At 32.5% G+C, this 26424-nt stretch overlaps 4 protein-coding genes across 7 annotated transcripts; 2 read left to right on the top strand and 2 right to left on the bottom strand.

The window, feature by feature from the left end:
• Positions 1 to 478: 478 nt before the first annotated feature.
• On the top strand, positions 479 to 5387 carry LOC137811190 (AMP-dependent synthetase and ligase family protein). 3 transcript variants are annotated; one of them, XM_090298471.1, is made up of 6 exons: positions 479 to 1723; positions 2206 to 2316; positions 3253 to 3398; positions 4002 to 4069; positions 4596 to 4698; positions 5060 to 5387. In XM_090298471.1, exons 2-6 carry the CDS (start codon positions 2223 to 2225, stop codon positions 5171 to 5173), a joined length of 525 nt encoding a protein of 174 aa, XP_090154597.1. In that variant the 5' UTR covers positions 479 to 1723; positions 2206 to 2222; the 3' UTR covers positions 5174 to 5387. The 3 variants fall into 3 exon arrangements, 2 of the variants coding, with proteins under 2 accessions (XP_090154597.1, XP_068468929.2); XM_068612828.2 differs by having other exon boundaries at positions 2127 to 2316; XR_016518587.1 differs by lacking the exons at positions 4002 to 4069; positions 4596 to 4698; positions 5060 to 5387 and having other exon boundaries at positions 550 to 1723; positions 3253 to 3392.
• Positions 5388 to 5452: 65 nt separating this feature from the next.
• Positions 5453 to 9440, top strand: LOC137811191 (plastidal glycolate/glycerate translocator 1, chloroplastic). The gene is made up of 7 exons (XM_068612829.2): positions 5453 to 6251; positions 6559 to 6820; positions 7014 to 7129; positions 7653 to 7762; positions 8304 to 8481; positions 8651 to 8780; positions 9044 to 9440. Exons 1-7 carry the CDS (start codon positions 5822 to 5824, stop codon positions 9192 to 9194), a joined length of 1377 nt encoding a protein of 458 aa, XP_068468930.1. The 5' UTR covers positions 5453 to 5821; the 3' UTR covers positions 9195 to 9440.
• Positions 9441 to 13805: 4365 nt separating this feature from the next.
• Positions 13806 to 18216, bottom strand: LOC137811189 (Ribosomal protein L35). 2 transcript variants are annotated; one of them, XM_090298470.1, is made up of 5 exons: positions 17772 to 18110; positions 17591 to 17694; positions 17408 to 17492; positions 14111 to 14248; positions 13806 to 14014 (listed from the first exon to the last, which is right to left on the bottom strand). In XM_090298470.1, the coding sequence occupies exons 1-4, from the start codon at positions 17964 to 17966 to the stop codon at positions 14159 to 14161; spliced, it is 474 nt and encodes a 157-aa protein (XP_090154596.1). In that variant the 5' UTR covers positions 17967 to 18110; the 3' UTR covers positions 13806 to 14014; positions 14111 to 14158. The 2 variants fall into 2 exon arrangements, with proteins under 2 accessions (XP_090154596.1, XP_068468928.1); XM_068612827.2 differs by having other exon boundaries at positions 13806 to 14248; positions 17772 to 18216.
• Positions 18217 to 19296: 1080 nt separating this feature from the next.
• On the bottom strand, positions 19297 to 23048 carry LOC137811188 (uncharacterized). Its single transcript, XM_068612826.2, has 2 exons — positions 22271 to 23048; positions 19297 to 20791 (listed from the first exon to the last, which is right to left on the bottom strand). The coding sequence occupies exons 1-2, from the start codon at positions 22612 to 22614 to the stop codon at positions 19525 to 19527; spliced, it is 1611 nt and encodes a 536-aa protein (XP_068468927.1). The 5' UTR covers positions 22615 to 23048; the 3' UTR covers positions 19297 to 19524.
• Positions 23049 to 26424: the final 3376 nt, after the last annotated feature.

Raw genomic sequence — 26424 nt, 5'->3', positions numbered from 1 at the left:
CCGTGTATCCCTTCAACCTTAATTGCATATTAAGGTTGATTTAATTAACTTTCTAAATTTAAAATTCTTCCCTTCAAGTTTATTTCATGTTAACATTAATATTTTCTTAACAAATACACTTTACAATTACTAAACAAATCAAGAAAAATAAAACTAATAAAATCAAAGTTGTTGTATTAAGATATATATCAATATATATTTTTATTGAATTATAAAAAATAAGAATAAAAAAGTTTCTCTTTTGAAAATATATATTTTTATGAATAAGGAAATAAAACATTAGGAAGGGTTTGAGCTTTGTAAAACTCTTAAAATTTGAACAAAAATCTAAAAAAGCGTGATATAATGGAAAGTATAAAAAATCAGATTAATTTAAGTGATAATCAACATTGTAGATGCCATTAGTGGTAGTTTCACACATTTTATTGATTAAAGTTCCTAGGTAAGTATTTTGTTCAGAAATGGTATTAATAAAAATGAAGTTTGTTTGTAGTGGTGAAAGAATGCCAATGAAACTCAGTGTGGAGTAGTTCCCGCCGGAACCCCAGATTCGATCATTCTTTCTTATTTTTTACATTCATTGATTCCTTCTTTCATTCCATTGTTCCATTTTTTTATCATCATCTGCATGTTCCTTTGCTGCCATCTTCATACCACACTCCACTTCACTCAAACATAGCTGTCAATGGCTGCAAACGTAGACTGCGGCATGCAAATCGCTCACCCTCAATGGTTTTCACCAAAATCTGGCATTTACCATAGCAAGCATGCCCCTGTGGACCTTCCCAGCGACCCTTTTCTCGACGTTGTCTCCTTCATTTTTTCCCACCGCCATGATGGGGTTTCGGCCCTCGTTGATTTCTCCTCTGGGTGTTCCATTTCCTACTCAAAGTTGCTACCTTTAGTCAAATCCGTTGCCTCTGGTCTTCACAAAATGGGTGTTTCTCAAGGTGATGTGGTTCTGATTCTTCTTCCAAATTCCATTTACTATCCCATTGTGTTCTTGGGTGTTCTCTATCTAGGAGCTATTGTCACACCGTTGAACCCTCTTAGTAGTGTCTATGAAATACGCAGGCAGGTTGCTGAGTGTGGTGTGAGTGTGGCTTTTACCGTGCCTGAAAATTTCAAGAAACTAGAGCCATTGGGAATTTCTGTTATTGCCGTGCCAGAAAACGATAAGGGTTTGAGATATGGTTGTTTTTCATGCTTTTGTGACTTGATTTCTTGTGACTTTGATTTGCCTCAGAGGCCTGTTATCAAGCAGGATGACGCTGCTGGCATATTGTATTCTTCAGGGACTACTGGGGTGAGCAAAGGGGTTGTTCTGTCACATAAAAATCTTATTGCTATGGTTGAGCTTTTTGTGAGGTTTGAAGCTTCTCAATATGAAGGCTCTTGCTTGAGGAATGTGTATCTGGCTGTTTTGCCAATGTTCCATGTGTATGGCTTGTCGCTATTTGCTCTGGGATTGTTGTCTTTGGGTTCTACTGTCGTTGTGATGAGAAAATTTGACATAGACGAGGTTGTCAGGGTGATCGATGAATATAAAGTCACACACTTTCCTGTTGTTCCGCCGATGTTGACCGCATTGATAATGAGGGCAAACGGTGTTAATGACAGTAAGTTGCAGAGTTTGATACAGGTCTCTAGTGGTGCAGCGCTTTTGAGCTCAGGAGTTGTTAATGAATTTCTCCGAACTTTCCCCAATGTTGATTTTATACAGGTAAAGAACCTCTGAACAAGATAGTCTTATTCAAACAATGCAAGTCATCTGCCAGCATTCATCTAATTGCTAGAGTCAATACCAAATATGTTGATTCCAATTCATTTCATATTGTTACGATAAATTGTGATAAATGAAATGAAACACTATAAATTCTTTAAAAAACTTGTGCAGTTTATTTTGAAACAGATACACTACACACAAGAAGCCATGTAAAATGTGAAGTTCCCCTTCTTTCTGCTTATGAGCTTTTAACTTTTGTGTAATAACAAATAACAAATACTCTGATAGTGCTGTTAATATTCTCATCAAGTACATCTATACTTGGACTTTTGTTTGTTTATGGTAATGTTGTTTTGCTAGATTTTTAAGAATGTGCAGCCGTAAGAATGTTTCTTTTTAGGGTTATGGAATGACTGAGTCAACTGCCGTTGGAACACGTGGCTTCAATACTGAAAAGTTTCGAAATTATTCTTCAATAGGGTTATTGGCTCCAAACATGGAGGCAAAAGTGGTAGACTGGAATACTGGTGCATTTTTGCCTCCTGGCAGCAGTGGTGAGCTTTGGTTGAGAGGGTCTTCAGTTATGACGGGTAAAACTCTGTTTTCCTTAATTGAAATGAAATAGAAAAAATTCCGATTTTACCGTGTATAAAATATTTGACAAGGCTCTGAAGCTCCATTTAAGTTTATTGTTCTTCTAGTGAATGATATTATAAGCTTATCTGTTAGTGTTTGTAACAAATTAACAGTCTTGTAGTTAAGGGTCGAGATGCTGTTGGTCAACAAATTAACATGACTTGTCAAGTAGAACAATTATTAGGAAATAATTGAGTTAGAGCTGTAACTGAGATTGAGTGCTACATATGGTCTAATGAGAGGAATGGAAGTGATTGATATAGGAACTCCCCTAAGTTTTTCAGTAGGTGGCGTGGAGCAACTAAAAGACGATTTTTTCAAGCCAATTGATAATTTAGGTGATGTAGATAGTCATAAATATGTGCCTACCTTTATACAATTAGGTACAAAAGTATCTACTTTTGAAACAGGAATAGCTCTATATCATCATGGAGGAAAAATAAGTTCTATATTTATTGGTGTGTTTGGGAACAATTTATTACTCTGAAATAATTGCTTATTTTTCAATAAGATTTATTGAAAAATTATGAAAATAAGTGGTTATTTCTTCAAAATAACTTGGAACCAAACACACATTTTAAATCGCTTGTTTTAATGTTTACAATAAGAAGTTGCTGCCATTGTTGCTTTTTCAGTTAAAAATTGTCATGTCTTTGCCACTAAAATGTTACCTAAAGTTTTTTGTTTGTTTAGATTAGGTAAAAGTTCTTCTCTGGTAAAAATTGTCGTTGTGACTTCTTGTTTGTGATTTTCCAATGTTAGAGGTGTTTTCTTGTCTGTTCCTTTGTTGTTCCTAAATCTAATCAAGTCAAGCCTATCTGCTAATACCTTTTTCTTTGCCTATTTTATTGATATTTCAATTGAAATACGTTAATTTGAAATTTTCTCAGGGTACTTGAATAATGAAGAAGCTACAATGTCAACAATAGATAGAGATGGTTGGCTACATACTGGAGATGTTGTTTATTTTGATGATGATGGATACGTATACATAGCTGACCGATTGAAAGATATCATCAAATACAAGGGCTTTCAGGTATCTAATTTTAATTTAAACAGAAAGCAAAAAAAAAATCCTTAATAAATAACAGCCTTTTCTCTTGCTTCCATACAAATATGTAACTTTTCCCTTGAGACAGCTTAGTTGGTTCGATTGTAGGACAAGCAGATTTTGCGTCTGAATGTTCAAAACCCATCCCTGCCCCTTCCTGATGGGTTGGGATCTCCCTTGGACAATAAATAAATAAATACAATACATTCAGAAGTTGACAACAATGCACACTGTGTGGATATAGTGCACCTTTGGTTCAGAGGAACACATGAAATGCTTATTGGGTTTCTTAAATATAATATAGATCAGCTTAGAATGACATAAAGTATGTAGTAAAAAAATAAAAATATTGACTGGGAAATTGTTGGATTTTGATATATATTCTCAGAAGAAACTGCAAACCTTGTTGTATAGTTGAGATGCCAGTTTTAGAAACTTTACTTTTTGGGCGGTAGCATTGTATTTTCCCCAAACAATTGTCTATATTGCACAATTTTCAATCATAGGGAGGATTTTTTTTTAATTTCTAAATTACAATTTTTGTGTTGTTTGTTTATATTCTTACATGTGGCTTATGATCTGTTACAGATTGCTCCTGCTGATTTAGAAGCTGTGTTAATTTTGCATCCTGAAATAGTTGATGTTGCTGTTATAGGGTAAGTATGAACTCCATGAAACACACACTGGATATAGCAAAAGGTCTAAAATGATAATTAAGACTTATATATGTACATATTCTTGTATATTCATCTTATAATAATGAGCCTAAACATGTTTTTTTTTTAAATATTTTGTATTACATTTAAACTAATATTTCTGAATATTTTAGATAAAAGTATATTTTTTTTAATACTAGTGTCCAACTGTTCATTTTGACTCTAGTGTGTGAAGTCTGAAATAGAATTGCCAGCATGAAAAATATTTTTTAAATAGATACCAAATGATGAATGTCAGACAGATGTTGCATAAGCTTCTGGAAGGAGAAACATGTCTGACATTCCAGCACCTTAAGCAAGAGAAGTATCCTTGTTTCATAGCTCACTTCTTCCCCCTGCATGTGTTTTTTAAAAGATCAAAATATCTTCGTATGCTACTGCATGTACATATTAGTCATCATACTCTAAATGTTCTTCTCTGGCCCTTAAAATATACCCTGAAGTATTGCATCATTTTCCACTTCAGTGCTATGGATGAAGAAACTGGTGAGATGCCAGTGGCATTTGTAGTAAAGAAGGTTGGAAGTGTGCTGTCTCCAAAGCATGTTATGGATTATGTTGCTGAGCAGGTTCGTCTTGATAAGGCAGACTTTTAAGTGCTATCTATGATATTTCAGTTCACATTTTCTCTTGAATCAATACAATAGTGTCTATAGGAATGTTTCACATTTATGATCATGGTCAAGGTGTTACATCAGCTAGCCACTATTTTTAGAGTTTAATGGTCATGCACTGATAATGTAAAATGGTTTTACATTGTCAAAAATTTTAAGATTGTAATCGTAAGGATCACCAAACTTACCATACATTTGGGTTTGTGATTTGACGACAATATAAAATAACAGCCTAGTTTCTACTATTTGAATTATGTTATGCTATGTTACTGTTGGCTACTAAGACTTTGTCCCATTTGTAACTGTTTTGTGGCAGGTTGCTCCATATAAGAAGATTAGGAAAGTGTTCTTCACCAACCACATACCAAGGTCTGCAACCGGGAAGATCCTAAGAAAGCAACTGCGGAATTGCTTGACTTCTAAACTATAATGCATTTGCTCAAGACTCGCGTCAATTGTTACACTGAAAATTACCGAGGAAAATTTTGGATAGTGGATAATCTGAACATATAATTTGTTGAGTGAATGTAATTCATACTTGTCTAACCATTCATGAGAGCTAGTAAAGTATTGAAGAACATTATGTCATGATATCACATCAAAAATTTCAACCATGCATATCTCCTAATAAAATATACTTGCGTACTGATTTTTTTTTCTCTTACCAGTAATTGGTATATTCTATGTTCAACCTATAGTCAGACTCATGAAAGAAGAATGGAATGATTACATTGCTTTTGAAAAAAAAGGGTCCTAACATCACGTGACATATGAGATAGGATGAGATTAACTCAGTCTTTTATAATGAAAGGAAAATATCTGGATCTGTTGTTGATCCCATGAATATTTTCATGCGTTGAAAATTAGTTGGGAGTAATTTATTGTGTTAAAACTCAGAATATTAATTTAACATCATATGCAAATTGTTTCGAGACGTCCAATTCTAAAACCGACGTGTGGAATTTGCACTCTGTATTTTGTCTTTTTCTGTATTCGATCACCACTTATAAGATAACGATTCCTCCGCAGTTTGCACAATCAATTCGAGGTATTGTGTTCAATTTATGGTTGTTAGCAAATGGGTACCCCAGAAAGTTGCAAAAGTGAAGAACTTTGCACAGAGCTACTCCAATCCCAAACAGGGGGCACTTCCACTTCCACTGAGTCCGTCACCCAAACTTTGCGTCTTCGAGTGTTTGGGGTGCTACATTGGGTTGTTTCCCTTGGCCTCATTCTGGCTATTGATTTTCTCTTGAAGAAAGCCTTTGCAGCAGCTTCAATCGAGTTCCCTAGCGCCTTGTTTGGGATGTTCTGTATTTTCTCTGTTCTGATCATTCTTGATTATGCGGTGCCCTCTGCTGCTGTGGCCTTCGAGAAGTTCTTTGAACCGGGAATTATTTTCATTCATAGATGGCTCCCTCTGTTCTATGTTCCCTATTTGGTTGTGCTTCCCCTTTCTCTTAAAGATATTCCCGCTTCTTCGGCAATCAAAATATGCCTTATTGTAGGTATAGATTACTGGACAAGCTCTTATTCGAATGATCATGATGGTGAACAATGATGATGATGTTTCAAGCATTCTTGTAACGATGACGGTGTCTGTGTGTATGTGTAATTAAGATCTTATTTGGATAAATTTCTCATAAGTACCGAGGATAGATGGAAAATAAGTTAATTGCAGAAGTTGATTCTGAACACAATTCACTTTGTCTTCTTAATGTTTTCACCTATAATTTTTTACGGAGAAGTTTATGTAAATAGAGTCTAAATGTTACAATTTCATTATGAGAGTTGAGACTTGTTGAACTTTTGCAGTTGGAGGATGGCTAGCTACACTTTGTGTAACTGGTTTGACAGCTATAGGTGTGAGGAAAGCTGTGAAGACAGAATTGATCGATGCTGAGCCTATGGAGAGGCCATCTCCATTTTCTTCCATTGAAGTGTGGGCATGGACTGGGGTTCTCCTTATATCCTTTGCTGCTTCATTGGTTTTTCCAACAGCATTGGGGACAAGAGCCAGAACATATCTTCCATTCTTGCTTGCGTCTACAGTTTTAGGCTACATGATTGGTTCAGGGTAAAGGTTCATTTTCATTACTGCATATACATTGAACTCTTTACATGGCTGGTTCTGGGGGCAGTTACTTTTTCTTTCTTTGTTTATGATTTAGATGGAGAAAAAATGTGATACTGTCATGGAACATTGTATTTGGATTTTATTAGAACTAACTGTAGCTATGCCTTTTCTTATCCCCTCCCTTTGTTTTCAGATTGCCATCAGGCTTGAAGAAGGTCTTCCACCCAATAATTTTTTGTGCAGCATCTGCAGAGCTAGCAGCAATTGCATTGGGGTTTCTTTCTAAGTCAGGGCTTGATGCTGTTTTAGGTGCAAATTTAGTTAAAGTTAATATTCAACTCTATATTGTATAAGGGCCTATTTGTTTTGGATACAAATTTCTGCAAAAGTTAAATTTGAGTTTTATGATGCAAGATTTCTCGAAGAAAAAGTCTTCTTTTTGCTCAAACATAGTTTGGAGCATTTGCACTGGTAAACCAAATGAGCACTAAGTTGTTCTTTGATGGCCTACTTTAACTAGGAAATAGAAATTTCTATTTTGACTACAGACATCTTATGAGTTACTGTAAGCATTTAAAGCCTTTTCCCACTCCCCATGTTAAGTTCAAATGTGATTAATCATTAATTAAATTTTAGTATGACAATGAGTTATAAGAAAATAACTGACAGTTACTCTTGAGCTAAGATCACACTATTTGATTTGATTTATGGTCTCGTAACAACATTAATGTAGAAGTGTAGCACTAAGTCTAGGGCTAATTTATCTATAGACACTAACATCTATGACTTAGCTTTGATATAATTTTGCTGATTCTTCTTTTGACACTCACAGGATATTACCTTACAAACTCATCATCCAATCCTGGTGCCGGTGACATTCTAATGGGATTTTTGGGATCTGTTATTCTCTCATTTGCCTTCTCTATGTTCAAACAAAGAAAGGTAACCATCTAGATTTCTAATGATCACTACTGCTTGGATGGTGTGAAAGTGAAGGACTAGAAAATGATAAAAAGAAATGAATTGAAAGGTAGTAAAAAATAAGATAATAATAGAAAAAACAAAAAATAATAAAAGAAAAAGTTATAATCGATAGTGGTGTCCCATAATTAATTATGGGTGTCCTGTATTCGATTATGTATACAAAAAACACTTCAGAACACCTATTATTTTAGCAATATAGTCAATTATGTGTATAGCATAATCAATTGTGTTGCATGCTCGTCCACTTTTACTGTTCTTTTTTGTTATTTCTTTAATCTGTTTCTTTTTTTCCTCTTGCCAAATTAGAAAACACCTTTATAAGGAGAACAGGATAGTTATTTGCAAATGACTTTATAGAGTTTGATCTTACTTGAATTGAACAAATATATATTCAGATAAGCTCATGTAGCCAAAGTCTTCATTGTCTTCTCCATCCATATAATTAACAATGGCTAAAATCCATTAAAGCATTGACTAATGATTTATCTACTGTGTTCAGCTTGTAAAGAGGCATGCAGCTGAGATTTTCACCTCTGTCATAATCTCTACCATATTCTCATTGTATTCAACTGCCCTTGTTGGACGTCTAGTTGCTTTAGAACCATCCCTAACTGTATCCATTCTACCCAGATGTATAACAGTGGCGTTGGCTCTCAGCATTGTGTCTCTTTTTGAAGGTAAAACATCATGTTATGCATGGTCACTTGTCACAATCATTATGTATACAGTGAATCTAAATTGGATTTAATTCAATAAATGTAAAAAGGTTACTAAATCCTAGTTTGTTACCATGCCTCCTCTTGAAGCAGAAGCGATTTCATCTTCGAAATTTTGCCATGTCTGCAGGTGCCAATGCATCAATCACAGCAGCTGCAGTTGTAGTGACTGGTTTAGTTGGTGCAAATTTTGCGCAATCAACACTTGATAAACTCCGTCTTCGTGACCCAATTGCTCGTGGCATAGCAACCGCGTCAAGGTATATTTTGTAATTCATAGATACTTCATTTGACTAAGAAACCATGATGTCTGCAGAGTGCAGACCAATCTTCAATTACCATCATAAGCAATAGTCTTTAAACAGTGCTTTTGAATGTGCACTGTGCCTAATTTAGCTTAGTAGTAGTTTGGACATGGAAAAATCTGATTACTTTAGAAAAAAGCCATTAAGGTAGATTAAACTATTTTCTTCTTGAAGCATATATGCTTATATATTTCTTGCTCTTGGATCAATATATGCAGTTCTCATGGGCTTGGAACAGCAGCTTTATCTGCCAAGGAACCTGAGGCTCTTCCATTTTGTGCCATTGCTTATGCTCTGAATGGTATATTTGGATCTATACTTTGCTCAATTCCAGCAGTCAGACAAAGTTTGCTTGCAGTAATCGGCTGAAATTGTGGACACCTCTGTCATAATCTCTACCATATTAAGTCCCAGCTGCGATTTCAGGACATTCCTTGAAATGCCATACCTTCCATTGCATACCTTATTGCTACACACGAAGAGTGAGAACATAAGCACCATTTCTTGTAATATTATATTGGAAGCCATACTAAGTTCTTTAAGTTTTGTAAAAAAATATGTTTGGAAGAAGAGATGTATTATGCAGAGAAGTTTATTAAACTTTTGATCATAAAATCTAGGCTAAAATGGTCTTAATCTTAAAATCAAATTCATAACATCCTTAAGTTTAAATGAAAAGAAATAGTATCCTTATCCTCCTCTGAACACCATTTTAAAATTTTGAAACATGACAAAAGTCTTTAAATCGTCTCGAGGAAGTTGCTAATCTCATTTTTTCTTGACAATTTTTTCCTCCACCTCCATATTAATTATGAAAATTCAGTTTAAACCTTTTTAAAAAATTTAAATAAAGCATAACTTTATATTTTTAAATAACTTCAATTGTACTTTCATACCTCCCTTCCAGTCGCATCACTTTTATTCTTTTCCTGCCACAACGTTTGAGAGAATATTCGTTGTATTTGATGTTTTTCAATGTAAAGATAAATTATTTTTGAGTTGTGTATTCCATTTTTCAAACTAACTACTTTACAATTTTTAGTTTTGTGACTTCTAAAAAATGAAGAAAAAAAAAACAATAAGCGAACGAAAACACAACTACCACTAGTAAAAAAACACTATAAAACTTATCTCAATCACCAACGCACTAGTCACTCCAAGCAACCATCACAAGTAATTATCATCACTTGAAAATGAAGAAGATATTATACTTTACTCCTTATTTAGAAGGGTATTGTCCGAATTAAAAAAATTATGAAAATGCATTCCGAATTAAAAAAAATATGAAAATACATTGGAAAAGTATGGAGGTGCAAGGATAATTTACCTTTTTTCTCTCTTAAAACTTTTATGGATGAACCTATTTAATGAACTTCCATCTTCAAGTTGTAAAACGGAGCTTTAACTTTTTTTAACCATTATGAAAATTAAAAACTGCATTCTGAAGTAATTTAATATATATATATATAAGTAAAATGTAACTTGAAATATTAAATATTGTAGAGAAGGTAAAGTATCTTCAAGAAGTAGAGATAACTTATAAATATTTCAATTATTCGTGTTACTATAGCTTCAGTAGGACGTAAATTTTCAAAATTAAAATTTACAATTTCTTGTGCTAAAAAATATTTGAAGAGATTGAAGAATTTAGTGACTTCATCAATTGAAAAAAATATTTTAAGAGATCAATCATTAATGCTTACACCAATATATTCGAACAAGACTTGAACTTTACTATCAATCTATTATGTCACTTACATGAATTAAATATAATTTTTTTTTCATAAGATCCAAATATTATTGAGTAGCACAAATCCACATTAATGCTTTGTTTGGATTAAAAAATTAAAATTTACAATTTCTTGTGCTAAAGAATATTTGAAGAGATTGAAGAATTTAGTGACTTCATCAATCGAAAAAGATATTTTAAGAGATCAATCATTAATGTTTACACCAATATATTCCAACAAGACTTGGACTTTACTATCAATCTATTTTGTCACTTACATGAATTAAATATAAAAGTTTCTTCATAAGATCCAAATATTGTTGAGTAGCACAAATCCACATTAATGCTTTGTTTGGATTAAAGAGTGGAAATGAGGAAGTGGATTTGAGATATTTTGAGGAGAAAGTGTAAAGAAAGTTAGGATGTTTAGATTAAGGTAAATAAAGTGAAAAGTGTGAAAAAAGTTTATGAAAGTTTGTGAGTGATGTGATGGGTATGATTGAAATTGTATTTTTTTTAATTGATAAAAATGTAACTTTACATATTTGCCCTTACATTTAAAATTGTTAAAAATTTAATTTAATTTATTTATTTATAAATTATAATTATTTTGTATTAAAAATGTTATTTAAATATTTATTATTATAAATATTTGATAAAAAATTATTTTTATATTAAATAACATTATTATTTTAAATTTTAAAGTTTTTAAATTAATATAATTATTATATAAATTTATTTTTTTAGACTTAAAAAGTATATTTATTGTTATTATTATTTATGTTTATAATTTATTATATATATAATATGATTAATTATGTTATTTTATAATAATTATTTTCATATAATTTTAAATATATTTTTTATATTTAATTTATAATTCTATTTTAAATATAAATAATAATAATTTGTTTAAAATATAAAGGATAAAACAGTAAATTAAAACTAATTAATTAAATATATATATATATATATATATATATATATATATATATATATATATATTCAACTTTCTTCGCAGTTGAGCGAAGAAAGTTTAGAGTGCAAATATTGTTTAGATTTTCGTGCTTTTTACATTATTTTTCACGCTTTTCTCTAGCACAGTAAAATTGCGTTCTTCTTTGCTGGAAACAAACAGACCCTAAAAGATTTTTGTATCGTCTACTCAAAAGACGAAGATTTCTTCTTGAAGGATATATGCTTACATAAAGAAGAAAGAAATTGAGTGAATGATAGAAAAAGAATATATTTTTCTAAATCAAGTGGAAAATTAAAAATTATAAAAAATAAATTAGACATAAACTAGAAGAATACTAACAATGCTTATATTTTTTTTCATTTAATTAGATTTTGATAATATTTTTACTCTTTATTTCTTTTTTTATGTTATAAAATTTAACATCTTATAAGACATAAACACTTAACTAAATTTTAAATCTAAAAAAAAATATTTTTAATTATTTTTTATATTAAGTATTAAAATTTTGATATTTTTTTAATTGATTTTGTGTAGTGATTGCTTATATGTTTTTACATGGAAAATAAAAATAATAATTAAGTTTTTATTCTTTAATGAATTTGAGTATTTTTAATTGAATCTCTATTAAAAAAATATTTTATTCAATATCTAATTTTTTTTTTATATTTTGCAATTAAGTCCCTACCATCAATTAAGAGTGATTTGATAGTTTGATTTTATAGTCTCAAGCATAACACCACAAGATAATAAAAAATGAAATTTTGATACCTAATTATATTTATCTTTACCAAATATCATTGCTTCATGTTAGTTTTTATCTTGATTGAAAGCTAAAACTAATATAAATTATGTATAACTTTTATATTGGCCAATTTTTTTTAGATACAAAAATCATACTTAATTAACATAAAAAAATGTAAAAGTGAACAATATTAACTTCTTTATCTCAATATTTCTTGTGCTCTACAAAATTTATTCTTTGATTAAGATAAACATACACACACAAAAATCCCAAATAACTTTCAAGAAGGAAAAAAAAATCCAAACTATAATTATTCAAAACTGATATTATGATTTTGTTTGTGATAATCAATGAGTTTAATATTTTAATTTTGAGAAGATGAGTAATGAAAATGGAAAAGACAATGAAAAATGATAATATAGATGTTTATTTACTTTAATCTAAACAATCTAGTTTTACACTTTTCTTTTGAATTATTTAAAATTCATTCTCTAATCTAAAGAAAATATAAGTGAAAGAAGAATAATGAAAAGAGAAATGTGAACTCTTTGACTTTGAAAAAAAAAAGATATAGTTTTATTTATTAAATGAACACTTTTACATTATATATTCAATTTCATCTCTCTTCTATATAGGTTTGTAGTGACTTCATCAATCTTAAAAGATATTTTAAGAGATCAATCATTAATGCTTACACCAATAAATCCAAACAAGACTTGGACTTTACTATCAATCTATTTTATCACTTATATGAATTAAATATAAAAGTAACTTCATAAGATCCAATTATTGTTGAGTAGCACAAATCCACGTTAAGAGAATTTTGTATTGTCTACTCAAAAGACGATGATTCGTAATGATATCTATCCAGTGCAATGTCCCTGTTTTATTTTTTTAAGTGTGATTTTGTAATTTCACTGTTTTTAATTATTGGCTTTCATGAAATTGAGATTAAAATTGCTATATGAGTACTAAAAACTTCATATTTTCTTGGGTCATCAAATGGAAGTTGCAACCAAAAATCTTATCAGAGAAAATAGTAAAATTTGAAAAGCAAAGGAATAATTTAAAAATATAATAACTTCACTTTTGTAAGTCGTTACATGGCAAGAAATTGGCAAAATGTGGCATTTAATACTGTCCTTGGATTTTGTATCTGATGGGAATAGTAAATCCAAAAATAATGGTTGAAGGAAAATCCTGCAGTACATCAGATTAGCTTTATTTCTTAGTGAAAAATATAGTTGTTTCATTATCTAATGCTTTTAATAGTATTTAATTTGGCTTAAGTATCTCTTCATAATGAATATCCAAATTATTCCTATACATTGCTACAAGGCGCAAATTAACTTTGTATAAGAGTGAATGCATTATTATTTACTATAAAAATAGACTGACTTTGGAATTTATTTATTTATTTATTGAAAAAAAATATTGGTCCATTAAACCTAATTATGTAAATTTTGTTTCTGCTTTATGATTATATAAAAAAAAATAGCCTTTTTCAGTCGAAATACGCGAACACCAAAGTTAATTGAAACGCTAATATGTTTTTATGAGTAATTAAAACGTTATTACAACATGTATCCAGGAGTCAGATATTTTATCAAACTGAAGCCAAAGCCAATGTATCACATGGAAGGATCAATCAGCCACTGGATGTTAACAATAATGCACACAATATCAACTAAAACATGCCACCTTGAATAAGCATGACCTCGAAATATCATCAATTCTAACTGTTCCAAAGAAAAAAGAAACTGCTCGGCAATTTGCTCGTTTTACATCTTCTAAAATTTGAAGGTCAACAAATGATTGGAGTTAAAATGCAAAACCTGGCCGGTCCTCTTTCATACTGTAACCAGCAGCAAAACTTGCAATATCTAAACAGAAAAATTGAGCTTCTTCATTACTTTGGCATAAGCCGCAGGGACAATGCCAGGTTTCCTCAATCTACGTTTTGATTTCTTTGACTGCAGAGGACACCAGAAATTCGTCAATTTAAAGGAGTAGAGATATAATCCATACAATACTGTAATGAGAGAGCAGATTTAAGAGAAGCGTAGTTAACTGTTTGGTCCCTCCCTCCATGCCCTACCCTTTTTTGTTTTCCAGGTAAGCAGGCTGATCTTGTATTTCATTTTAAATACTCAAATTTGTTCAAATTCAATCCCTTGCCTTCAGTTTATAACATTGATATAAACTGGCCTTTGGTATAAGAGATTCTGGCTCTAGAGCCAAACTAGCCCCAACTAAGTACAAATTCAGCATTTCAGACATACATACGATACAAGTATTTTTGTTGTCACAACTGTGCCTTTTGAATTGCTTGTGCAGTGAATTCTGAATTGCCCATAGACATTTATTGATAAATGAGGAAGAAAGTAACTTAACCCATTTTTCCACTTTTATCTTACACACATACATTCTTTGATCGAAAGTCTAAACCAACCAGAATCACAAACAAATTGGGCAAAATTCAAACAAATTGTTCTGTAATCTTATTCTCAAGAAAATATTATTTTTTGTACATAGTATATAATTTACATCAACCATGCAAAAAAGAATTGAAGGGGCTACCACTAAACAGGTTCAATAAAAAATTTAAGTAAATATAAAAATTTATAGTTATATATTGCTCAATGGACATAAACGAGGTGATGTATACAAGTGAGCAAATAACAAATACTCCTTTTGACTCCTAAGATTTAACCTCATCAGTTCTTATGTACATATGATCTTAAACTTCTACAGTTTGTATGAATATAGTAATCAAGTTGACTTCTATCACATTGTTTTGAAAATGTGCAAATCAGTTTAAAACCACAAAATCACATATGTAAACATTGTTTATTATCTCTAATATTTATACAGCTTCGTTTTTAATAAATATAAAAATTAAATATTTTAAATCTATGTATTGCCCCCAATGACTCAAATTTTTTACCCACCTAATTTTAGTCTAATAACTAATAATGTTAAGACTTGGGACAACTAGTTTTTGTTAGGGATGGCAAAGCGGGGCGGGCCGTGCGGGGCGGCCCACTGGTCAAAAACGCGAGGCAGACTGACCTTTTCAACCCGCTAACCCACATTAGCCCGCCCCGCATTAGCCCGCAACCCGCACGGTTTGCGGGCCAGCAGCGGGACGGGGCGGGCTGGCCCGCTAACCCGCAAGAAAAAAAAAAATTGGCACTTAGCAGCAGTAAGGCAACGCAATTAGGTTTTCACAAAATTTTAAAGAAAGAAACACAACACAATCACGTCAATAATGTTTATGTTTAATGTTTTAGAATTAATGTTTATGTTTAATGTTTTGGAATTAGGTATTTTTAATGTTTTGGAAGTGGAAGAATAGTGATATTTGATATTTATCTTAATTTTTGATGTTTGATTATGTTTGAAAAGGAAGAAAAAGAATTTAGGTTTGATAGTAGCAAATATATAGGTTTAATTTGACAATGTTTTAAGAACAAAATGTAAAAAAAAATAAAAATATTTAATTTAAAAAAAAATAAAAAAGAACGCGGGCTGGCCTGCAAACCCGCGGGCCAGCTCTTATGCGGGGCGGGTTGAGAATTCTAGCCCGCAATAACTTTGAAGGGCGGGCCAACCCAACCCGCATTTTTGCGGGCCAAGCGCGGGGCGGGCCAATGCGGGGCGGGCTGGCCCGCTTTGCCACCCCTAGTTTTTGTTGTTGTAACTAATCATGTTATGAATGTTATTGAGATAGGCTTCATAGACGTACGCTTTGCCGAATTTTATATGAAAACAACTTTTCTGCAAAATGCTTTCTCTGTGACATTGTGATTATAATTTTTTTTCTTAATACAGCATACTAATTTAAAGTTTCAAACATACAATACAGGATGTTCCCACTAGGAAACTTGCTCACAAATACATTTATAAACAGATGTATGTATGTACTAAGTTCGTGTTTTGTACTCTATATCATACCATACCATCTTACAATGTTATTTTCACAGTAGACAGCTAATAAAGGAGTCAACAGATACTACTGTAGAAGTATACCAATGAGGCAATGAAACATAAACATGTAAGTATTCATGTCAATTGTCAAGTAACCATATCACGGGAATGGTCATCCTAAAGCTGGGTGCCAACTGCCCCAACAGCTACGATGACATAATTGGAAACATGTTATGCATTGTATGACACCACCACAACATCCATCACAGCAAAAACCCAAAACAAGGAAAACTTCACAATTATTTTTATCTTCAATAAACCAGTATTCATGCTAGATTGGTGCATCCATCCCAATGGCACCAGATTCTGAAATTTGTTTCTTTTTTCAAATCTTGTTAATACCATTATCTACAAGCATACCATAAGTATTGCCTTGCCTCATCACCCTAATTTTCACAACTATACACCCTAAGGAAACACATGTTGCTCTATTTTCGGCAAATGAAGAAATCCAAATCACAATCTTGCTACTAAGTTAGAAACAGCAATTATGATTTCATTTTCAAAAGCAATTTCTCTCTGAAAGAAACTTGCCACTGTTTCCAATTAAGTGTTCGACCAATTTATTTAATTACTTCCGCATGTAACGTACTAGAAATGCTATAGGAATCTTGCTTAGGAAGGACAGCAACAGTCCACTGTGAATAAGAACAAGTCAATAACTTAGTCAAGATAAACGTGGTGATTTATTTGCACCTCATGAAATGTTGAGAAAGGAATTTTAGGAATGAGTATGACATGACATGATTTATCTGGCTATTTACCCTGGAACAACAGAAATTATCAAGGATTCTAGACAAAACCACCAACAAGAAACTCACATTCCAACATATAATCACAAAGGGCCTGTTTGGATAAATTTATCTGCAAAAACTTACAGGGAAAGAAAATAAAAAGGAAAAGGAATTAAACTCCTCCATAATACCTTATGCACCACAGCTTTTGGAGAATATAGATCAGAGAGCTTCCGTAAAAGTTGAAGTGAAGTGATAAGTTAGTTATAACTTATAAAAGAAGTTTAATTCATTTTACATTTTTTTTATTTCGCCCCCTATAAACACTTACTGAGAAGTTTATCTAAATTGGGTTATATCATCACATATCATAAAACCTTATTAAATCCAGAAAGAAAAAAACTGAACCTTAAGATGAGCATTGTGACGCTTGCCTTCCTTCCAGCGCCTGAAGTTCCCATCACTCATTTCTCTGAATCTTAATTTTAAAGACCTGCTCCCACCATATTAAAATCACTTACTCATCACAAACAAAAGAAAAAAAAAAGAAAAATTCACACAAACTATGCGAGTAACGAAGATGAAACTTACGAATAAGATTTCATTTTGGTTTTCTTAACCTTGGAAATGGTAGGAGTCATCGGTTTTCTTCTGAGTTTTCGTTCCCTGGACGACACGTGGCGCACTTGAACCAACTATGCACAGCAAATTAAACTGCTATCACAATCACGATCGGAATGACAAACTCTAAATAATTACATCGAAGACTTACGGAAGGGCAAGGATGGGATACGTGGAGAGGCCATGAAGAGAAAACAAAGGACGGAGGAGAAGAAGTACGGAAAGTGGAAGCAGAGTGAAGCGGTTGCGACGGCAAATGATGGAGGAGACGGCGAGAAGAGGGCGGTGGTAGAATTTGGCGTGATTGAACGGCGAGACAACGAAGTTTCGTCAAACAACGAAGCATGGCGACTTCACTGATTTCCAGTTTTTGCACTCTGCACAATCCAACCCAAACCTTCAAACCTGCGATTGCTCAAGGGTTTTTTTTTCCCTTCGATTTTGGGGATTGCGTTTTTTTTTTTCTTAATTCTATTTTTTGTTTAATTTTGAGGTAAAGATCTGGCTAATTTGGGCTTTATTGTTTCCACGATTTCTTCCTGCACCCCCACCTTCAACGTCATAACATCTCTCACATCCACGTCACTGTCGCAATAGTCTTTTTACCTTCATCGTCTAAGTGAGAAATTTGTATTCTAAAATCTGAAATACAATTTTTTTTTTATTTTGAATTGTACAATCCAAAATAGAAATAGTTCAAATTGTATAATTTGGATGAAAATTTTGTATTTCAAATTATAAAACTCAATACAAAATTTGGATTCTAAATTGTAAAATTCAGAATGGACAATTTTGGTATTTCCAAAAATATGAGGGTGCCAGAAGAAACGATGAAGGTGCAGAAAGAATTTGCCCATTGTTTCTAGTTAGCAGCGGAGCTCAATATTTTGGGCTGCGTAGCTCGCCACTGTGTACACTAAGAAGGTATAGTCTTTTATTCGTACCCCCAAATTACTATTAAAGTCCCAATCGAAGTGAAAAGAAACCATATTCTTTTGATATATTTAGGTTAAAAAACTCTCAAAGAAGCATACTTTCATTATTAAAATTAAGAAACGAAAAAAAAAAATCCCCTATTAAATTTTTTTACGAAAAAATTAACTCAATGGAACTTTTTTTGTCGTATGATTCTTCTTCTGAAAAATAAAAAGAAAACTTTAATACAAAAAAATCTTCTATGATTTTTTCAAATAATATAAGAATTTAAGGTTTAGGGTTTAAAAAAACAATTTCTTAAGTTTCCGCTTTGTTAAAAATTTTAAAAGAATATAAAAGAAACTTTACACTGTGTTCTGAACTATCTGTTAGCACAATAAAAAAAATCGTGTTAAACAAGTTTTTTTTTGTTATATTTTTTGAAAAATACAAAACAAAAACTTTTTTTCACATTTTAATGTTTAAAGAGATGCACGTTATTTCGTAGGTCTCAATAATTTTCAGTTAATACATCAAAACGTTGGATATATTTAAATAGGATCATCGTCTGGAAATAATAGTTTATGGCAATTGCAATAGAAACTACAGAAATAATTTAAAGAATTAATTAAAAGCATATATTTGAGATATAAAAAAATAAAAGTTTTAAAAATTGGAAATTATAAGTAGAATAAGGGATAAAAAGCAGTTAATTAGTTAGAAGAGTTTTAGGGAGAAATGATGTATAAGAGAGACAAATATGAGAAAATAGTATAACACAGTTACACATGTCATCATCAGCACCCAAATCCTGAACAGAGAGACCAAACATCATGCATGCACAACAACAACAATTAACTACCAGAATACATCTAAAATCAATCATAAAATAAAAAGCCTTATACTCTTGCATGCATTAACATCATTTGCAAAGAATCATCATATAACGCACAAAGACAACAATATTCTTCTTCATCACTTTCTGTTATTCAAACGCGTGCTGATTCTTTAGAATCCAAGCCAGCCACACCCGACGAACTTCTCTCACATTCATCTCTGACATGCCCCGCAGCAACAGCACCTCCCACATCACTGATGTTCCCGAATAGCAGCACCACAATTCCAGCTATGGCAGTGCAAAACGCAGCTCCAAATGAAGTCCTGATTCGCCCCGGCGCCACCGACCCCACCGTGAACCCCACGCACAACCCTGCAGCTCTCATCCAAGCGTACCAGATCGAGAATGCACCTTCTTTCCCTGAGGGGGCACAGTCCAACACCAAGAGCCTCCCAAAAGCATACAGAATCCCTGTTGCTGTGCTTTGAACTGCACCAAATAACACCAAGTGACCCCATTTCCAGTGGCTGTGGCCGTAGTAGAATCCAAAGCCAGATGACAAGAGAGACAAAAGGAACCCCACTATTTGCATTTTCACAGAATTCATCTTGATCACGTGCATCAAGGGTTGTAATAACGACAGAGAAACAAGAGGGAAGAGGAAGTAAGTTAGCCAGAAATAGAGTAAGTGCAGGGGCTTGATGCAGAGTTGTCCCACTATGAAGATCACTCCCCCAGTGAAAATCGACATGGTGGTGAACGAGGAGAGGAAAACCCCAGCAAGGCCTCCAATTGCATGAGGGTACTTGAAGATGGAAAAGGGGTGGAGTCTTGAGGAGAAAGAGATGGAATCAGTGGTTCTGCTGATGGATGTGACAATGTGCAACACCCCCACAAGCCATATCAGGCCACTGAAGATTGAAACAACCCAGAGACTCATGACATCACGCTCATTGTCATTGAGTTCCCGAAGCATATGGTATGTGAAGGAGGAGATTATGGCGGCTCCAAGGCATCCAGCCGCCGTGGCGTGGAGGGAGAGTCTGCTGGAGACTGCTTGTCTGATGGAGAATTGGCTTCTCTTGAGGGTTGGTCCTGTGAAGCAGCGGATCATGAGGCCAAGGTGGTGGGTGTGAGCAGCAGTGGCGACTGTGCTGGCTGCAACAATGCCAGCAATGTAGGGAACGAAGATGGCTGTGACTTTGAAGAAGCCTGCAGGGAGGCAGAAGAATACTCCGATGCCTGTGGCTGCTGCTGTGATGAGCTTTGGGAAGTGGCCATCAAGATGGAAGGAAACGAACCCCAGAATTGGAGCAGCCAAAGCTAGACCTGTGGCCCAAGCAATTGATGTCCACTCCAAAGAGGAGAAATTTGATCCACCACCTGTTCTTATGGTGTGATTTGTGAGTTTGCTATACCTGCAAATCCACCATATTGCACTTTTGTCAGATGTTCTAGTTAAAATCAGGTTATAGTTATTATACATACTAATTTGTAATGGGATGAACAGTAATACCTTGCACCATTACTGCATGAACTATGTTAGCTAGAAGCATTACCTTGCACCATAAATTACTCTTTTAGCATAATTATTGGTCCAAATGTTGTCTTAATATGTTGGCACAAATTACCATGTTCATGCACACATAATCTTTCTGCTTTTTATGGGAGTGCTGTCATGGTGAAATGGAACTTTGGGAACATGCAAATACATACTGAGAGAACTATTTACATAGTAAATAGTGTCTTAGTTTATTTGATGTATACATAGTACTAGTCCTGTAGTGGGTTTTGGTTTGAGAACATTGACTGAAAAAGAATCAGTTACTACTATTTCTTAGTGGAAGCACTGTTGTTATAAAAAGATTACAAATGCATGGATAAGATATAGAAACAATTTCATGCTGTCGGCACTGTTAATTGCAGTTAAATGGATATCCTTACCAAAAATAAACTAATTTAATTTTTTTTTTAAATTGTACCCAACGGTCCAAAAGGCAAAATTTAGCCTTACCCATTATTAAAGGTACACACTTTCTCATATAATAATAATAATAATAACCTTGTCTTGAATGTATGCGTGAGTGAATAGTGTAGATCTTCAATGTAAACAAGTGATTAATGTTAATAGTGTTAAAAAAGTTAATAAAATATAGTTGAGTGAGGTGAGTAATTTTACCGTTGTGGATAATGGCATGGATACCTTAAAAAAGTTTAAAAGTTTAAAAAGGTGACTGAAGACTTTTGGGATAGTCCGACAAACATTTTGATACTCCCTAGGAGGAAAGCATAGATTTTTACTCTCTCTTGTTTTGGCCAAAAATACAAGGGCATGGCTTTAGGTTGTTTTTTGTTGTACACCAAAGGTCGACATGCCAACATAGTTAATAAATAAGTTTCATGTCCGATGGGTAATGAAGTGCTTTGAAAAAGGAATCTTAACTCTTGAGTAGAGTAAGAGTAAAGTAGAATTGTAAGAAAGCCACAAAGGACACGACTTTTCATGATGGTGAGCTATAGTGGAACCAAACGGCTCAAAATCATTTTTAAAAAAAAATAAACATAACAGAACCCTATGCCCAGTTTGTCACATTGCCTAGTTTTTTAAATCACAAAATTAGTCTTTTTTTTTCTTTTCTTCTACAGAAATAACTCTCATGTACCATCCATGGCCACTGCAACAACTTTTCAAAAAAAAAAAAATACTAACGGAACACCCAAAACACAAACTATAGTAGATCGAGACCACAGAAGGAGAAACAAACAGTTACCAGTTTTTTTCTTAAAAAAACGGCATTTAGCAGTACTATAGCTATTGAAATTTACAATGGAAGAAGGAAAGAGTTGAAATGTTCCAAAGAATGAACAAGAGAATGAGAATGAAAAAGAAGACTCACAGATGAATTTCCTTTTGTGAGCAGTGCTTGGTGGGGTGGTTTTTGGCCCATTCCTGAAGTGAATCTGTGGGGATACGCTGTAGCTGACTGATTATGAGAGGAAAGACAACAGGAACAAGCACAGTTTGAACAAAGTAGAAGCAAAACTCGTAAAGGTACCATCCCATGACTTCAAGCCCTGAGGGTTTCTCTCCAACTTCCTCATACCCATTATAAGGCTCTCTTGCCCTCAAAATTTTCATGGCCCTGTTGTGTATGTCTGGCCTAACGGTGCCCTTTCCACCCTCTTGCACGCCCTGTGCTCCTCCCTGGCCTCCATCAGCTTCAACCGTCACCTCTTTCATCACTTTGAACACAGAAAACGAAGGCACAGGTGTCAGAGAGAGTAATGGCGAGAGAAAAAGTGCAGAGGGGAAAGAAGAAAGAGTGTTGTGGTTTAACAAAGGTGATACTACTACAAGGGACTAACTAAAGGGTGGGTTTGGTTTGGTGTGCAACTGTGCACAGCTGGGCTAATGAAACTTTCTAGGACCTGAAACGGCCTTGTTTAGTGAAAGTATATATATTACTATAATTTCCCACCTTACTTTATTTTTCATTTGTCTCTAGGGAATTGATAAAATATCACCACACTGAGACGTTACAGAAGAAGGAAACGTCGCTACAGTGCTCAGTTTTGTGTGTGGGAAACCTTCCCATATATATAAATTTCATTTATGAAGGACACTTGGTCCCATGCAACCAATAATATACTGCAGTTAATAATCATGCCACTTATAACAATGCAGCTTTCTTTCACTACTCATATCAACATTTTATTAGTCCAATTATTATATACTGTAAGTTTTTGGAATGCAACTTAGTTCAGCTTTTAATTATGAAAAACTGTTGCCTCCTGTGCTGTCTAAACCAAAAGGGTATTTCATTCTAATGTTTTCTACTGGATTTTTATATCCAGCAACAGGTTTTTTAGTTGCAAATTAAAAACAATTGTTGTCGTGTCTTACATAAGAGATTCTGTGACAAATTACAATACAAGTTTTTTTTAGATACTGTCCAGTTACATAGTTTAATGAATCTCACTTGATGCTTGCAGCCATTTATAATATGATTTTCAGGCAAAAATATCAGAAACAGTGTAGTAGTTAAATGTCACCAGTCTTGTCTTGTTTGTTTCTTGATTAAAATTAACTTTATATACTGTGAGACTCCTTTGAATGTAAATAAGATGCAGTTGTTAAAAATTATTATATATATATTTAATTGTAAATTCATTAACTCTAAATTAATGTTACACTGTTGCGTGTTGTCCTGGTTTGTACTTTATGAATAAAATATAAAAAAAAACTGACATTTAAGAGATGGATATGAGCGTGCGTCTGGAGGGAGAAAACAGAGGTTTATCGTTAAACGGTCAAGTTATTACACTGACTGGTGAGTAAAATGTTTTGACTTATTCAGAGGTTAGTAACATTTACAAAACTCAATGTGAGAAGTGAGTAGGTAATGTTAGGGTTTATTCATTGTATTATAATAATTATTTTTAAAACTGTATAAAAAACATTTTTTAAGTAAATAATAAAGTGTAGAATTGTGTATATTCATTCAATATTTGTTTATTTATTTATTTTGTGAACTTTTATCTTTAATGTTTTTTAGGTGAGAGTGGTTAAAGCTTTGAGGGAGTCTCGTAAAAAGATATTCCATTAACTATTTGGAAGCACATTAAATAATATTTATAGTTCAACTTAAAAAGATATTTTTAATGAAAAAAATACTTTGATGGTATTTGTGTCAGTCAAAATATGTAATATAAACATATGGCCTTGGTTAAAAAAAATTACAATATACAAAATTTTATGTTTTTTCCTTTTATTTTATATATTTTAAAATTTTAATTATATTTGTGTATGAATGTAAAAAAACACCATTTAGGAAAATATAAATTGATTTAGATTCACCTATCTAAGTAAAAATTATTAGAAAGTTTTTACAATGAAATATTAGTATGATTTGAGGTAAAAGAGAGTATAAGAAGAGTATTCTACTTATTTATCCATCATTGAAAGTGTCATTCCATGTGTCTATTTAGAGATGTCCATTGCTTACTTTTTCATACATTTTTTTTAATAGGCCAGATAGGTTTTTTTTTTGGATAGGCCATTTTTTTCTTGATAGGTCAGTTATCACTTTTTTCTTGATAGGTCATTTATTCTTGATAGGTCAGACATGTCACATATTAATATTATCCTGAGTCCTAGTGATAAACCTTGACTTACGACACTATAAAAACATTAAATATGTTGAGAGAAAAAATTCAATACTCTACAGTTTTGATTAAGTGCTTAAAAAAATAAAAAAAAATAAAAACATAAAGTTGTGTTTGTCAGTCATTAATGAAGTACTGGTATGATTTGAGGTAAAAGAAAGTATAATAAGAGTATTCTACTTATTTATCCTTCATTGAGAGTATTATCCCATGTGTCTATTTAAAGATGTTCATTGCTTACTTTTGTATACATTTTTTCTTGATTGGCTAGATATGTTTTTTTTTCTTGATAGGTGAGATACGTCAGACATGTCACATGTTAATATTATCCCGAGTCATAGTGATAAACCTTGAATTATGACACTGTAAAAACATTAAATATGTTGAGAAAAATAGAAAAATAGTATGTTGAGAAAAACAGTTCAACACTCTACAGTTTTGATTAACTGCTTAAAAAAAATAAAAACAAAAAATTTTGTTTGTCAGTCATTAATTAAGTACTCGTATGATTTGAGGTAAAAAGTATTACAAGAGTATTCTACTTATCTATCATTCATTGAGAGTATCATCTCATGTTCCTATTCAGAGATTTCCATTGCTAACTTTTGCATACATTTTTCTTGATAGGCCATTTTTTCTTAATATACCAGATATGCTTTTTTATAGGTCATTTTTTCATGATAGGCCAGATATGTCTTTTTTCTTCATAGGTCATTTTTTCTTGATACGTCAGACATGTCATATGTTAATATTATTCCAAGTCATAGTGATAAACCTTGAATTACGGCACTGTAAAACATTAAATTTGTTGAGAAAAAAAGTTCAACACTCTACAATTTTGATTAAGTGCTTAAAAAAATAAAAACATAAAGTTTTGTTTGTCAGTCATTAATGAAGTACTTGTATGATTTGAGGTAAATGAATGTATAACAAGAGTATTCTACTTAATTTATTTTTCACTGAGAGTATCATCTCATGTGCCTATTTATAGATTTTCATTGCTTACTTTGGCATACATTTTTTCTTGATAGGTCATGTTTTCTTGATAGACCATATAGGTCTTTTTTCTTGATAAGCCATTTTTTCTTATTAGACCCAGATATGTCTTTTTTCTTGATAGGTCATTTTTTCTTGATAGGTCTGACATGTCACATGTTAATATTATCCCGAGTCATAGTGATAAATCTTGAATTATGACACTGTAAAAACATTAAATATGTTGAGAAAAAAAGTTCAACACTCAACAATTTTGATTAAATGTTTAAAAAAATAAAAACAAAGTTTTGTTTGTTAGTCATTAATGAAGTACTATTATGATTTGAGGTAAAAGAAAGTATAACAAGAGTATTTTACTTATATATCCTTCATTGAGAGTATCATCTCATATGTCTATTCAGAGATGTTCATTGCTTACTTTTGATTTTTTTCTTGATAGACCAGATAGGTCTTTTTTTCTTGATAGGCCAAATATGTCTTTTTTCTTTACATGTCATTTTTGCATAGGTCAGACATGTCACATGTTAATATTATCCTGAGTCATAGTGATAAACTTTGAATTACAACACTATAAAAACATTAAATATGTTGAGAAAAAAAAGTTCAACACTCTACAGTTTTGATTAAATGCTTTAAAAAATAAAAACATAAAGTTGTGTTTGTTAGACATTAATGAAGTACTGGTATGATTTGAGCTAAAAGAAAGTATAACAAGAGTATTCTACTTATCTATCCTTCATTGAGAGTATCATCCCATGTGCCTATTTAGAGATGTTCATTGCTTACTTTTGCATACATTTTTTCTTGGTAGGCCAAATATGTATTTTTTCTTCATAGGTCATTTTTTCTTGATACATCAGATAGGTCAGACATGTCACATGTTAATATT

This window comes from Phaseolus vulgaris, chromosome 2 (genome assembly GCF_051622355.1).
Source record: "Phaseolus vulgaris cultivar YP4 chromosome 2, ASM5162235v1, whole genome shotgun sequence".
NCBI classification, from domain to species: domain Eukaryota; kingdom Viridiplantae; phylum Streptophyta; class Magnoliopsida; order Fabales; family Fabaceae; genus Phaseolus; species Phaseolus vulgaris.
The sequence above is the reverse complement of the archived record's forward strand: the minus strand, read 5'-3'. Positions and strand labels throughout refer to the sequence as shown.

What these genes read in the sequence shown, in the direction of transcription:
- LOC137811190 (XM_068612828.2), top strand. Translation starts at nt 686, where the DNA reads ATGGCTGCAAACGTAGACTGCGGCATGCAAATCGCTCACCCTCAATGG. An exon ending in AGGGTCTTCAGTTATGACGG is followed by an intron (nt 2,317 to 3,252) that starts GTAAAACTCTGT and finishes AAATTTTCTCAG; the next exon opens with GGTACTTGAATAATGAAGAA. An exon ending in TGGATTATGTTGCTGAGCAG is followed by an intron (nt 4,699 to 5,059) that starts GTTCGTCTTGAT and finishes GTTTTGTGGCAG; the next exon opens with GTTGCTCCATATAAGAAGAT.
- LOC137811191 (XM_068612829.2), top strand. Translation starts at nt 5,822, where the DNA reads ATGGGTACCCCAGAAAGTTGCAAAAGTGAAGAACTTTGCACAGAGCTA. An exon ending in AGGGCTTGATGCTGTTTTAG is followed by an intron (nt 7,130 to 7,652) that starts GTGCAAATTTAG and finishes TGACACTCACAG; the next exon opens with GATATTACCTTACAAACTCA. An exon ending in CTATGTTCAAACAAAGAAAG is followed by an intron (nt 7,763 to 8,303) that starts GTAACCATCTAG and finishes TACTGTGTTCAG; the next exon opens with CTTGTAAAGAGGCATGCAGC.
- LOC137811189 (XM_068612827.2), bottom strand. Translation starts at nt 17,966, where the DNA reads ATGCTTCGTTGTTTGACGAAACTTCGTTGTCTCGCCGTTCAATCACGC. An exon ending in TATCCCATCCTTGCCCTTCC is followed by an intron (nt 17,695 to 17,771) that starts GTAAGTCTTCGA and finishes TGCTGTGCATAG; the next exon opens with TTGGTTCAAGTGCGCCACGT. An exon ending in ACCAAAATGAAATCTTATTC is followed by an intron (nt 17,493 to 17,590) that starts GTAAGTTTCATC and finishes TGGTGGGAGCAG; the next exon opens with GTCTTTAAAATTAAGATTCA.
- LOC137811188 (XM_068612826.2), bottom strand. Translation starts at nt 22,614, where the DNA reads ATGAAAGAGGTGACGGTTGAAGCTGATGGAGGCCAGGGAGGAGCACAG. An exon ending in TCACAAAAGGAAATTCATCT is followed by an intron (nt 20,792 to 22,270) that starts GTGAGTCTTCTT and finishes GTGGATTTGCAG; the next exon opens with GTATAGCAAACTCACAAATC.